The sequence below is a fragment of the Acomys russatus genome, chromosome 15 (assembly GCF_903995435.1).
Source record: "Acomys russatus chromosome 15, mAcoRus1.1, whole genome shotgun sequence".
NCBI classification, from domain to species: domain Eukaryota; kingdom Metazoa; phylum Chordata; class Mammalia; order Rodentia; family Muridae; genus Acomys; species Acomys russatus.
The window spans coordinates 11978512-11991345 of NC_067151.1; the positions used below are offsets into that span (position 1 = coordinate 11978512).

General features: G+C 44.5%; 1 protein-coding gene across 1 annotated transcript in view; it reads left to right on the forward strand.

Annotated features, from left to right (window-relative positions):
• Positions 1 to 2906: 2906 nt before the first annotated feature.
• Mfn1 (mitofusin 1) overlaps positions 2907 to 12834 on the forward strand; it is a 52702-nt gene continuing 42774 nt past the window's right edge. The window contains exons 1-3 of the mRNA XM_051157035.1: positions 2907 to 3001; positions 5654 to 5771; positions 9093 to 9228. Coding sequence (XP_051012992.1) covers positions 5660 to 5771; positions 9093 to 9228 — 248 coding nt within the window. The 5' untranslated portion in view covers positions 2907 to 3001; positions 5654 to 5659. The remainder of the gene's footprint in view (positions 3002 to 5653; positions 5772 to 9092; positions 9229 to 12834) is intronic.

A 12834-nucleotide genomic window follows, 5' to 3' on the forward strand; every position in this document is an offset into this window, starting at 1 on the left:
CATCTGGCATGCGGGTATACATGCAGGCAGAACATTGTATACATAATAAATAAGTAAATAAATCTTTTTTTTAAAAAGTTAAATTTGTGTTTGTTCATTCAAGTGAATTGACTTCATTCAATACTATTAAGTAATTCATTTCCCCACAGCGAGTCATGATACTAATTGTATCGTGATCAAGTGTTAAAACTCAGCAATGCATATTTCTATCAGGTAATGTGAATTCAATTCCCTGCTCCTTTTGAGAGTTGTCTTAGTGGTCGTTATAATTTGTCTTCTTTTATGTACATTGGGAAATTCACCCTAACTCTACCCAATAGCTTAACGAATTTCAACAGGGATTGCATTTAGGGCTGACAAAATGGCTCAGTGGCCTTTGACCTCCTTGTGAACCTGTCTGACCAATCAATTAGAAGGTATTAAGAGCACAACAGAAGTAGAAACTGCCTGCACACTTCACTGTTCACGTCTACTCAAGAGTCTCCAGTCTCCCTTTTCAGTTAGCTTAGGCATGCTCCCATAAAACATTTCTTAAAGATGTCCACTTCTGTACTGCAGCCGAGATACACGGCAACACTTCTACAGTAAAGCACGAAGTCAGTTGCATGTTAGAAGGATAGATTTCGGTCTTTATTTGATATAAATTTTGTCTTTATTTTTTGTGAGACAGGCTGGCCTCCACCTTCCCTTCCTAGCTGTTGGGGTCAGTGAGCTACCATGCCCAGCTCTCCCACCCACACCCCATGATGGTCTCACTGTACTTCCAAGGCTGAGGTAGAACTCCTGGCCTTGAGCAAACTTTCTGCTTCAGACCCCCCAGTAGCAGCTGCGATAGGTAAGTGCCCCTGACTCCCAGTCTGGAAAAGACTTCTTATACAAGGCAAGGCTTGCAGGTCAGAGGTAGACTGAATGATGTATGAGAAATTTGGGGTTAGTCTACAGCACTATTTGTTCACTTATTTATATTTTGTATTTTTTGACACAGGGTCTCTCTGTGATAGTCTTGGCTGTCCTGAACTCGCTTTGTAGAACAGGGTGGCCTAGAACTCACAGCGATCCCCCTGTCTCTGTGTCCCGAGTGCTGGAATTAAAGGTGTACAGCATCATTTAAAGGTTAAAAAAAAAAAATTTTTTTTTTTTTGAGACGGTTTCTCTGTGTAGCCTTGGCTGTCTTAGACTTGCTTTGTAGACCAAGCTGGCCTAGAACTCACAATGATCTGCCTGCCTCTGCCTCCTGAGTGCTGGGATTAAAAGCATGCGCCACCACACCCGGCTGGTAAATAAAATTTAAAAAGCATTATGAGGAATCTTGTTATGTACCTACAGCAACCCCAGAGACAGTGTAAAATATAAATCAATTCAGAGTTTGGTAGCACAGTCCTTTAAAGTCCATCATTTCAGGGCTCCAAGCCAGCTAGAGCTACAAAGTCCCTGCCTCAATGCAAACAAACAAATATCAAATTTTATTATTCTCAGAGCTGAAAGTTTTTCATCACCTAAAACCAAATTTCTGCAGAATGCGGTGGTTCACACACACATTTAATCCCAGCCCTTAACAGGTTGCAGCACAACAGTTTCAAGTTTAAGGCTCATCTGGGCTACATAGTGAGATCCTGTCTTAAAGAAATCCAGGCTTTTGATCTTAGCTTTTATGATTCTACACCTGCCTCCCAACATTTATTTCTCTCACTTTCGTCATTCCACCATGTTGGTGCTTTATTTAATCCATCTTACTGTCCTTCCTGTGAGTCTCTGGGCATTTTCCTCCAGATATTCCCAGTAAGCTTCCAGGGAAAACCAGAGAAAGGGCATCCTTTCAAAAAACACCAACATAGTTAGCTCCACCTTTCTTATTTTATCTCAGACACTATTTCCTGTCGTCCTGATTTCCCCCCATAACAGCAAGCACAGACTGAAATGATCCCATTTATTGTATTTGCTCCAGTCACTGCTTCAACAGAACCACAGTATTTATTCATCCAGGTCTTTCAGGTGCCCATCTCTGTTCTAAGCACTTTACGTGCTAAACCATTTACTTTCCCACAACTCAGAACACAGCCTTACTTAGTATTTTATAGATGAGGTACCTGCCATTCACAGAGATGACGTGGCTTCCCTTGCAGAAGCGACTAGTTTGCTAACTCTGGAAAGAAACTCCCAAGACACCTGTTGTGGAAGCTCTTTCGGGTGTGGAACATGTAGACTCCTTGACCAATGAATCAAAATCAATAGTTTAACAAGATTCCTAGGTGACTCCTAACAAAAGGTCACAGACAAGTTAATTTTCCTAAGTAACCCCTCTTACAGTAAATAGAGGCAAAACATCACGTCAATAACCCCAGGAAAACAATCAAGAGCAGAGCAGTTAAGTCCAAAGTTTGGCTTTTTCCCGTTGGCTTGAAAAACAAGCATCTATGTGTTTTTGGGACAACTGTCCCCGCCCCCCCCAACCCAGCACCCCTCCCTCCTCCCGCGACATACACACGTCTCACTTTTCCCACACCCTAAGACAACCATGGGCATCTTTTTATGCCTAGGTTCCTCTGAGCTTTGAAAACTCTGAAGGGAAAAAAACGAGGGAGACCAGTTGTAAGATGGAACAGAAAACAGCCCAAGGGTTAAAAAAACGAAAAGAAAAGCTGGCCGGTGGTGGAGCACGCCTTTAATCCCAGCACTTGAGAGGCAGAGGCAGGCGGGTCGCTATGAGTTCGAGGCCAGCCTGGTCTACAAAGCAAGTCCAGGATAGTCAAGGCTACATGTCTTTAAAAAAAAAAAAAAGTCCCTTCCCATAACGAGTCTTGCCGTCTGCCCTGAAGAAAAATGGCGCCCGGAATAGATGAAGTTCCGGTCGTGGAGCAACAGCCAATAGGAGAGCACATACACCGGAAGTAGCCGCCCATAGCCCCTCCTCTGGGCACCTCCCCTCTCTTGGGAGGATGAGACAGCCCAGGGGCAGTGGCGGAGTCGTGGTTGGTGGGTGACCCGTCGGAGCCGGGACGGAGTGAGTGTCCGCTTGGCGGGTGGCGACGCCCGGGGTGACCTTCGAGCTCCGGCCAGGCGGAGCGCGAGCGCCCTGACGGGCCGGGGCGGCGGGCCGGGCGGGAAGGCCTGTCCAGGTAGGAATCCAGCCGGCCGGGCGAGCTCACGGCCCTCGCGGCTTCTTTCCCTCCCGCACCTCCTCCGCGCGTCAGTTCTGGGTTCTGGGGGGCCCTCCTGGTGGCCACTGCTCTTCACTTCATGCCCACCGGCATTAGTGTGTAGGTGTCTTTGGTGTGTTTCCATTAGCAGCTTCCAGATATAGGACGTCTTTTATTTTACATTTAACACTGCTTGAACTTTAGGGACTTTGGCTTGAAGCCTTCGTGCCTCCTTTTAAGTCTTGACTCCTTAGCTGTGATGATGAAAGCTGCTGCTTTCTCGATGCCTGTTCTGCATTGTGACCTGGGCATTTGATTTTCTTCTGTACACCGCAAATTGGGAAGGTTAAGTTAGTGATAGTTTGAGATCTCGGCTTCCTCTCACCAACCCAGTTCCTTGAAGTGCTTAAGAGTTACATGCAACCACAGCTTACCTACAATAGTTTCGTCTTCACTAAAGGAAACTAAAGTAGGAAATGCAACCACATTTCTTGGCATTAGCTTTACCGGTTTTACACTATTATTTACGTATTATTATTATTATTAATTTATTTTTTTTAACCAGAACTGAAGGTTGAACCCCTCACAGGTCTCACATGCTAGGCAGGTGCTCCACGACTGAGCCACTGTATCTCCAAACCCTTTTCTAAACTTTTCCTTTTGAAATAGAGTCTCACTAACAGACCCGGGCAAGCCTTGAGCTCACTCTGTTGCTTCTGTAGACTTGAATTTTGCACATTTTTCTTGCCTCGGTCTCCAGAGTAGCTGGATTACAGAGAACACTAGGAGAGGTAAATTTACCTGTTTTTTAGAGTAGTCTTTGGGGCCGGGAGTGGTGGTGCAGCCTTTAATCCCAGCACTGGGGAGGCAGAGGCAGGCAGATGGCTGTGAGTTTGAGGCCAGCCTGGTCTACAAAGCGAGTGCAGGACAGCCAAGGCTACACAGAGAAACCCTGTCTCCAAAAGCAAAAACAAACAAAAAGTAGTCTTTGGTTTCTAGCTAAAATGGTTTCTATAAATAGATAACATATAAAACTTTAGATTTTTTTTTTGATGAAAATGGCTTCTATAAGATAAATAAGTGTTACCTAAGAATTACTTGATCTATTTGATCAGGTTAATTTTTTCCATTAGGGAATTGAGGCATGTACTGGCAGGTATCAGAATATGCTTTGTTTTGTTTTTAGATTTTATTTTATGTGTGTGTTTTTCATGTATGTATGTATGTATGTATGTATGTATGTATGTTTAACCACAGTTCCTGCCCAGTGTCCTTGGAGGCAGCAGAGGGCATAAGATCCCCTGGAACAGGAGGTACAGGTGGTTATGAGCTCCATGTGAGTTCCGGGAACCCAATTTAAGTCCTCCTGAAGAGTAACAAGTGACCTTAACTACGGATACATCTGCCCAGCCCCAGAAACATGCACATTTTTAAAATCTTTTTTTGGTTTGTTTTCTTTTTTGAGACAGGGTTTCTCTGTGTAGCCTTGGCTGTCCTGGAACTTGCTCTGTAGACCAGGCTGGCCTTGAACTCACAGAGATCTGCCTGTTGCTGAGATCTGAGACTAAAGGGGTCCTGTCTCTGAGTTCCAGGACTGAAGGGGTACACCACCACTGGCCCGTTTATCATATGGCTTTAAAAGTTGATGAATTTTCCAGCCTCTAAGACGACCCCCAACTTTAACTTTGCCAGTTTAAAAACTAGAGTTTGCAGCCTGAGCCTACTACACAGGGTGTGCGTTGGAAGAGGGGTGGTTTTACATGGCAAGTATATTCCAAACTCTATATTTTAAATGGAAAAGTTAAAGTTGGGGATTGTCTTATACAACAGAAAATACGGTACATTAGATTTATGTGTGTGGGTGTTAAGGTTTCACAGTTTGTGTTTGGAGGCAGAGCACAACTTGGTGGAGTTGGTTCTCTCCTTCCACCAGTTGGTTTCTGGGGATTGAACTCAGGTCCTCAAGTTGGCTGTAAGCACCTATACTCGTTGGGCCATTTTGAGTTTTGTTTGTTTGTTTTTTTAAAACAAGGTCTGACCAAGGCTGGCCTGCTTTGGCCTCCTCACTGCTGGGATTACAGGTTGTGGGGCACCACAGCTTCTTTATCACTCAGCCTATTTTAAAAATTATTTTTAAAAACGGCTTTTCTTTTAATGTTTTATGTGTTTCGGCTGCATGTATGTCTGTGGACCATATGTGTGCCTGGTGCCTGTGGAGGCCGGAGAAGGGCATCAGAATCCCTGGAAGGAGAATCCTAGACAGTTGTAAGCCACCAGTTGGGAGCCCGGAATAGAACCTGGGTCCTCTGGAAAAGCAGCCAGTCCTCTTAACTGCTCAGCCACCTCTTCGGGCCCCTTACTATTCAGTTTAATTATAGCGTTGGAGATGGTGTTCAAAGAGAAGGAGATCTCTTGGGCTCAAGTACACCTCCTGCCTCAGCCTGCCTAGCGGCTGGGACTCAGGCATGCACCGCGCACTGGCTGATTGTTGCTGTCCTAACTTTGGTTCACTGTAGGACATAATGGCAGAGACTGTATCTCCACTGAAGCACTTCGTGCTGGCTAAGAAGGCCATCACTGCCATCTTTGGTCAGTTACTGGAGTTTGTCACCGAGGGTTCACATTTTGTTGAAGGTTGGTACCTCTTAAAACTTTAAGATTACTGTTGAAAATGTATGCAACTGTTTTATTATTTCAACTTTAGTTCTTTATTTTATGGTTTTGAGATCACGCTTGCCTCGAACTGGCTGTATAGTTACAAATACCTTCAAACTCCTGATCTCCCTGCGTCTACCTCTTGAGGGCTGGGATTATAGGGCTGTGCCCTGTTTGGATCTAGTTGTTCAAGTCACAGTGTTCTGTATTTTGGAACCAATACCATAGGGAGTAAAACAATTGCAGTTAAGAAATGAATAAAGGTGGGGCGTGGTGGCATGCCTTTAATTCCAGCACTTGGGAGGCAGAGGAAGGCAGATCACTGTGAGTTTGAGGCCAGCCTGGTCTACAAAGCGAGTCCAAGACAGCCAAGGCTAGCTACACAGAGAAACTTTGTCTCAAGAAACAAAACAAAACACAAACCAAACCAAAAAAAGAAATGAATAAAGTACTAGTCAGTGTTTTATGATAGTAAAGATTTCTTTAATCCTCCTAGACTAGTAGGTAAGTGAAAACCATATTCATTTTAAAGGCACTGTGAAGATAAGCAACTTGCTCAAGGTCACAAAGCTAGGAAGTGGCCAACAATCAGGCAGTTGGTATGCAGCCTTTACACATTTCCCTGATTTGTCAGTGAGCAGTTTTAGAATCTTTTCTCATATGAGATGTAATTGCTTTGGGAGAGGATACATGTTTTTGTTTGTATAACTATGCTCAAAGGTAGCCTCAGTTTTCTTACCAAGACATACTAATTTGGAGACAACTGTTGCAATTCCTTCAGGTTTTCAGGATATCTTGTCTATTAGGTTTACAGTGAAACGTGAGAAATTCTTAGAATATCTCCAGTGACAATGGGAAAGCATTTAATGTTTGAATCAGACAGTTCCCTCTTGCTTCTCTCAACCTCTATCACCAGGTTTTGGACCCCCCCCCCCCCCCCCCCCCCGGTTTTTCGAGATAGGGTTTCTCTGTGTAGCCCTGGCTGTCCTGAACTCCCTTTGTAGACCAGGCTGGCCTTCAACTCACAGTGATCCACCTGCCTCTGCCTCCCGAGTGCTGGGATTAAAGGTGTGTGCCACCACGCCCGGCTGGACATTTTTGTTGTTGTTTATTCAGACAAGGTTTCTGTGTGTAGCCTTGGCTGTCCTGGACTTGCTTTGTAGACCAGCTAGCCTCGAACTCACAGCGATCCACCTGCCTCTGCCTCCCTGAGTCCTGGGATTGTGCCACCATGCCCTGCAGATTTTGAACTACTACTACTACTATTTCTTCCTCCTCTTCCTCCTCCTCCTCCTCTTTTTCTTCTTCTTCTCCTTCTTCTTCCTCTTTTTTTTTTAAAAAAGATTTTATTATTCAGTCTTCTGCCTGCATGTGAGCCAGCAGGCCAGAAGAGGGCACCAGATCTCATTAAAGTTGGTTATGAGCCACCATGTGGTTGCTGGGAATTGAACTCAGGACCTTTGGAAGAAGAATGTTCTTAACCTCTGAGCCATCTCTCCAGCCCCCAATTTTGAACTTTTTTTGTGTGTGTGGTTTTGCGAGACAGGGTTTCTCTGTGTAGCCTTGGCTGTCCTGGACTCACTTTGTAGACCAGGCTGGCTTTGAACTCACATCGATCCTTCTGCCTCCCGAGCACTGGGATTAAAGGAGCACTGGGATTAAAGGCATGTGTCACCATGCTCGGCTCGATTTTGAACTTGTTAAGCCTGGACCTTTTCTTATCTCTATTTGAAATGTAACATAACTAAAGTTTCATTGAATGAGAAAATTAAAAACATTGTTTCCGAGCCGGGCGTGGTGGCGCACGCCTTTAATCCCAGCACTCGGGAGGCAGAGGCAGGCGGATCACTGTGAGTTCGAGGCCAGCCTGGTCTACAAAGTGAGTCTAGGATGGCCAAGGCTACACAGAGAAACCCTGTCTCAAAAAACCAAAAAAAAAAAAAAAAAAAAAAAAAAAAAAACATTGTTTCCAATTTGGGAATAATTTGAGTTAACACAGTAACTTGTGAAAAATACTATTTCCTAAAGTTGATAGGGAGTAAAACTAAAGTTAATGCTTAAATGTTGATAGGGAGTAAAACTGAAGTTAAATTTAGTAATATTGGCCGGCTGTGCTGGCACACACCTTTTAATCCCAGTACGTGGGAGGCAGAGGCAGGTGGGTCGATGCCAGCCTGGTCTACAAAGTAAGTCTAGGTCAGCAAGGCTACACAGAGAAACCTTGTCTTGAACCCTGCCCCCCCAAAAAAAGAAGAATAAGGGGGGGAAAGGCTAGCGAGTAGCAACATAACAAACAATAAGGAGTACAGTATGTGAGGGAAGGGCCTTAAGTATTACAACCGTGGCTTGTTGCTGTGAGCCTTTAGGAGCAGGAGTTGAAGGTCCTGGGCTACAGAGCAAGGGCAGGGCCAGTCCTCCCGTCATTCACCACTTGCACATGTTTTATTAATGGACTTCAAGTGTAAAATGATGTGTGAAAAGCTTAAGCTTAGTCACCTGAGCACTGAGTTAGTTTTTAGTGTCACTGGTTATGGTAAGCAAATGAATCTCCATGCCTCATCTTCAAATAGAGGTGAAAAGAAAGAAAGGCTAACTCTCTCCCCATGGCTGGAGCGGGAAGGCAGTGGCTGTGATCCTCTCCTTTCAGGCCTGTGATGTTGGATCTCCCTCTAGCCCTGGTTAGGGTCTGTAGATGGCTGCCCTGCTTCATCTTTAAACACCTTTCTGCCTTTTCTTACTGCTTGGACTGTGGTGTCCCTTCCCTGTGAGGATCAACAAGGCTGGCCTAGCTCCCAGCCTGAATCCCACCTTCCTATCTGCGGAGCTCAGCATGTGGAACTCCTTTGCAGCTCAAGATTGAATTGAACAAAAATAAATCCCTGTTAGCTTATTTCTTCTTTAAAACTGGGTTTTTGTTTCACATATGGTTTGTGTTTCAAGCACTAGCTAAATATTAAGTAACCCGTTTGACTAAGGCCTTGACATTTTTATAGTTTTGAAATTCTTTGAGGTAGGATAGTCATCGCAGAGGGCATTTACCTTTTATCAGATACTCAAGGCCAGGGTTGTAGCTTAGTGGTAGACCGCCCGCCTTGCCTGTGTGAGGTCCTAGATTCAATACCTGACACAAATTAGAAGAGGAGGAAGAGGAAGAGACGACAAAGACCAAATATTCAGATACTATGAACATTTTTAGTTTTTCAAGTGATGTGTTAATGTTGAACAACCCAAAATGTATGCAGTTGTATAATTAGCAGAATTTGCTTATATTTCCTTTTCTAATACCATTCAACTTTGCAGCAACATACAGGAATCCAGAACTTGATCGAATAGCAACTGAAGATGATCTGGTGGAAATACAGGGCTACAGAAACAAGCTTGCTGTCATTGGGGAGGTGCTGTCCCGGAGACATATGAAAGTGGCATTTTTTGGCAGGTAACTCTTTTATCTTTCATCTGAGGTTAGTGCACAGGTCACCATTTCATGCCCCGTGGCCCAGCTTGCCTGATGATTTGGTGGCTTGCGTTCCTCTTGCTCCCCCTCAACAGCTTTGACTTAGGTTAAGTATTGCAGCTGTTGACTTGTCCATCTCCTGATTGAAAGGGAGCTTCATGAGAGTTGAGTATACTTTTACTTTTTACCTTTTTTAAAAAAAGATATATTTATTTATTATGTATTCAACATCCTGCCTGCATGTGTGCCTGCCTGCCAGAAGAGAGCACCAGATCTCATTATAGATGGTCATGAGCCACCATATGGTTGCTGGGAATTGAACTCAGGACTTCTGGCAGAGTAGCCAGTCTCTTAACTTCTGAGCATCTCTCCAGCCTGGTATACTTTTACTTTTTTTTTTTTTTTTTAAAGATTTATTTATTTATTATTATGTATACAGTGCTCTGCCTGCACATACACCTGCAGGCCAGAAGAGGGCATCAGATTCTATTATAGATGGTATGATTGTGAGCCACCATGTGGTTGCTGGGAATTGAACTCAGGACCTCTGGAAGAGCAGTTGGTGCTCTTAACCTCTGAGCCATCTCTCCAGGCCTACTTTTACTTTTTAAGGGCAGGCTCTCGTGTTTATTTCTTTCGAGGCAGATTTCTCTGTGTGGCTCTGGCTATTGTGGACTGGCTTTGTAGACCAGGCTGGTTTCGAACTCACAGAGATCAGCCTGCCTCTGCCCCTTCAAGCTTGTGCTATCATATCTAGGTTGTGAGTTATTATTCTAGGTTCATATTAATTATTTTATTTTCATTTTCTTGAGACAGGATCTTACTATGTGTCCTTGGCTGTCCTGGAACTTTGGCATAGACCAGGCTGGTCTTGAATTCACAGAGATCTACCTGCCTCTGCCTCCTGAATGGAGTGTTTGAGTTAAAGACATGTACCACCACACACTGGTTATTAAGTGTGTCTTCTAGAAGACTTAACTTGTGATTTTCAGAGGAAGAGCAGGGAGTACTTACGTCAGTGTGTCTAGGTGACGGAATGGTCTCTGTCTCATCTGACATATCCTTGTAACCCTCAGATCTTGGCCTGGAGATGTGGCCTGTGATAAAAAGCCTCCCTGGTGTGCATGAGCCCTAGGGTGACCTCTATCACTGCAGGAGAAAAATGACTGTGAAGTCCTCGCACACTGTGTGTGCTCTGTCCAGCCCTAGGGACACAGAGACAAATGACTGGCCACATGCTTCGTGTCTCAACTGTTTTCTTTTAGCCAGCAATGGGCATGTATCTATTAAACTCACGTCACAGAGCAGGCTGGCTCTCATCCTGATGACTTTTGCAGTTGTACTTGTTGATGCCTACACCGTCCTCATGTCTCACCTCAAGTGTCACCACCTCAGAAGGCTTTCCTGGCTCCTGCACCCGAAGGGCTCCGTCTCAGATGCTATTCTTAGTTTGCTTTTTTGAGTCAGAGTAGCCAAGGGTGGCCATGAACTGGTTCTCCTGTGTTGCCTTCATTTTTGTTTGTAGTAGTAGTAATATTGTGGTGGTGCTAGGGGTTGAACCAGGCCGTATTGCATGCTTGATAGGTGTTCTGTCACATGGCTTCATCCCCAACCAGTTCTGTTCTTAAAGTTTCCTGGTTAAGTCCCTCTAAGCCTTTCATAATGCTATATTATTTCGTTTTACTATCTGCTGCTTCTATTTGGCACAATATTCTTGGGGTCTCACACAAGAGCTTAGAAAGAGGTCGCTTCATGAAATAGGCTCCAGCCAAGATTAGGGTAGGTAGGAGGAAGAGGCCTTTGATGGTGGGGACTGATGTCTTCCTCGAGGCTTAGAGATAGAAAGATAGTCCCGACTTAGAGTGGCAGACTTGACTTCCTGCCTATGCGTGATGTTGGAGAAGCAGTGTACACCCCCGTATAGTAGAAGTCCTGCTCAGGGTGTGCCTGGGGGCCGCAGTCTGATCGCTCAGCTATAATGTTGGGAAGGTCAGATGCGTCTGTATTTTCCCCAGTATACTTTCAACTTGCTGTGGGTTTATTAGCCTGCAAACCCAGCACAGGCTGAGGAGTATTAGCTTTGGATATGAGCTGGCCTCAAAGCCAGCCCCTTGCAGAGAGTGGGAATGGGCAGCGAGAGGGAGCCTGGGTGCACTAGGACAGCTGTAAGCTGAGTTTGAGGTACTCGGGAACATTAGCAAGACCAGGGGACAGAAGTGGTCCTGTTTGCCGAAGGCCTCACTGACATGGTGGTGAGGTCTGCCTACTTTAGGTTTTGAAAAGTAAAATGAGAGTTTTTAGAGTTAACCATTACAACTTTGGATGTAAAATACAAAGGATAGATTGAATGGGACTAGGAGGGAGGAGGCAGAGAAATTCGAAGAGCCTGGGTTGCAAGGTGAGATAGGAGAGGTTGATAAGGGACATAAAAGAGTAACTAGTGGGCAGGAGAGTGATGGCTCAGTGATTAAGAGCACTTGCTGTTCTCCAAGGACCAGAGTTCAGTTCCCAGCAAACACATGGTGGCTCACAGTTCCCTGTAACTCCTGTTCCAGATCCACTGTCTTGTTCTAACTTCCATGAGCACTACATGTACGTGGCGCACATACAGACAAGCAGGGGCACACACATTCACATAAATAAAAGTAATTAGGGTGTTTTAGATTTAGAAATTAATTAGAAAGGTGAGAATCAGCTGGGCATGGTGGCGCACACCTCTAATCACAGCACTAGGGAGGCAGAGGTAGGCGGATCTCTGTGAGTTCGAGGCCAGCCTGGTCTACAAAGTGAGTTCAGAACAGTCAAGGCTACACAGAGAAACCATGTCTTGAAAAACCAAAACCAAACCAACCAACCAAACAACAACAACAAAAGAAAGGTGAGAATCACAAATTACTTGTTAAGTGTAAGTTTGTGAACAGAAGTTTGTGTTCATGTGATGTAGGTGAGTGTTGTTGATTCTTGTTAGCCATTCAAATAAAGTTTCCCAAACTGCCAAATTGGATATTTGAGTTTGCAGCTTAGGCAAGTTCTAGGAAGTATAGAAAGTAATGGCTTATGATTGAGATGTGGGGGATTGATGAGATAATTTACAGGGAAAAGGAAGACTAATAAGCTGGGGAGGGCAGGTCAGGAAAACTAGGAGTAACTGGGATACTAGAAGAGAAATAGATTTGGCATTCATGTCCCTTTCTATCACAGACTTGCTAAAACCCTTGGAATTTCCTGAGTGATAGGAATAGCTTTTATTATTTATAATGAGTTAGATCATTTTATGTTAGGGCTGGTTAGTAAATGACTTGAGAATTGGAAAATTTGAGTCCCCAGGAGGTGGGTGGTTGGTGGCTGGAGATAAAAGTTTTATAAAACACTTGAACAGATTCACACATATTGGTGCATACTTGTGATCCCAGTGTTGTTAGGCACAGGAGGGGGATTACCCGTGCTTGGGTATAACTGTATAGTCTGGTTCTGTGTGTGGTTCATAATGTACCTGAGGGCTTCACTTCATTGGTACCTTCTCAGACTTCATAGGGACCCAAACTAGTCTTGAGAATCACTGCTGCATGCAGCGACCAGAGGGTTAGC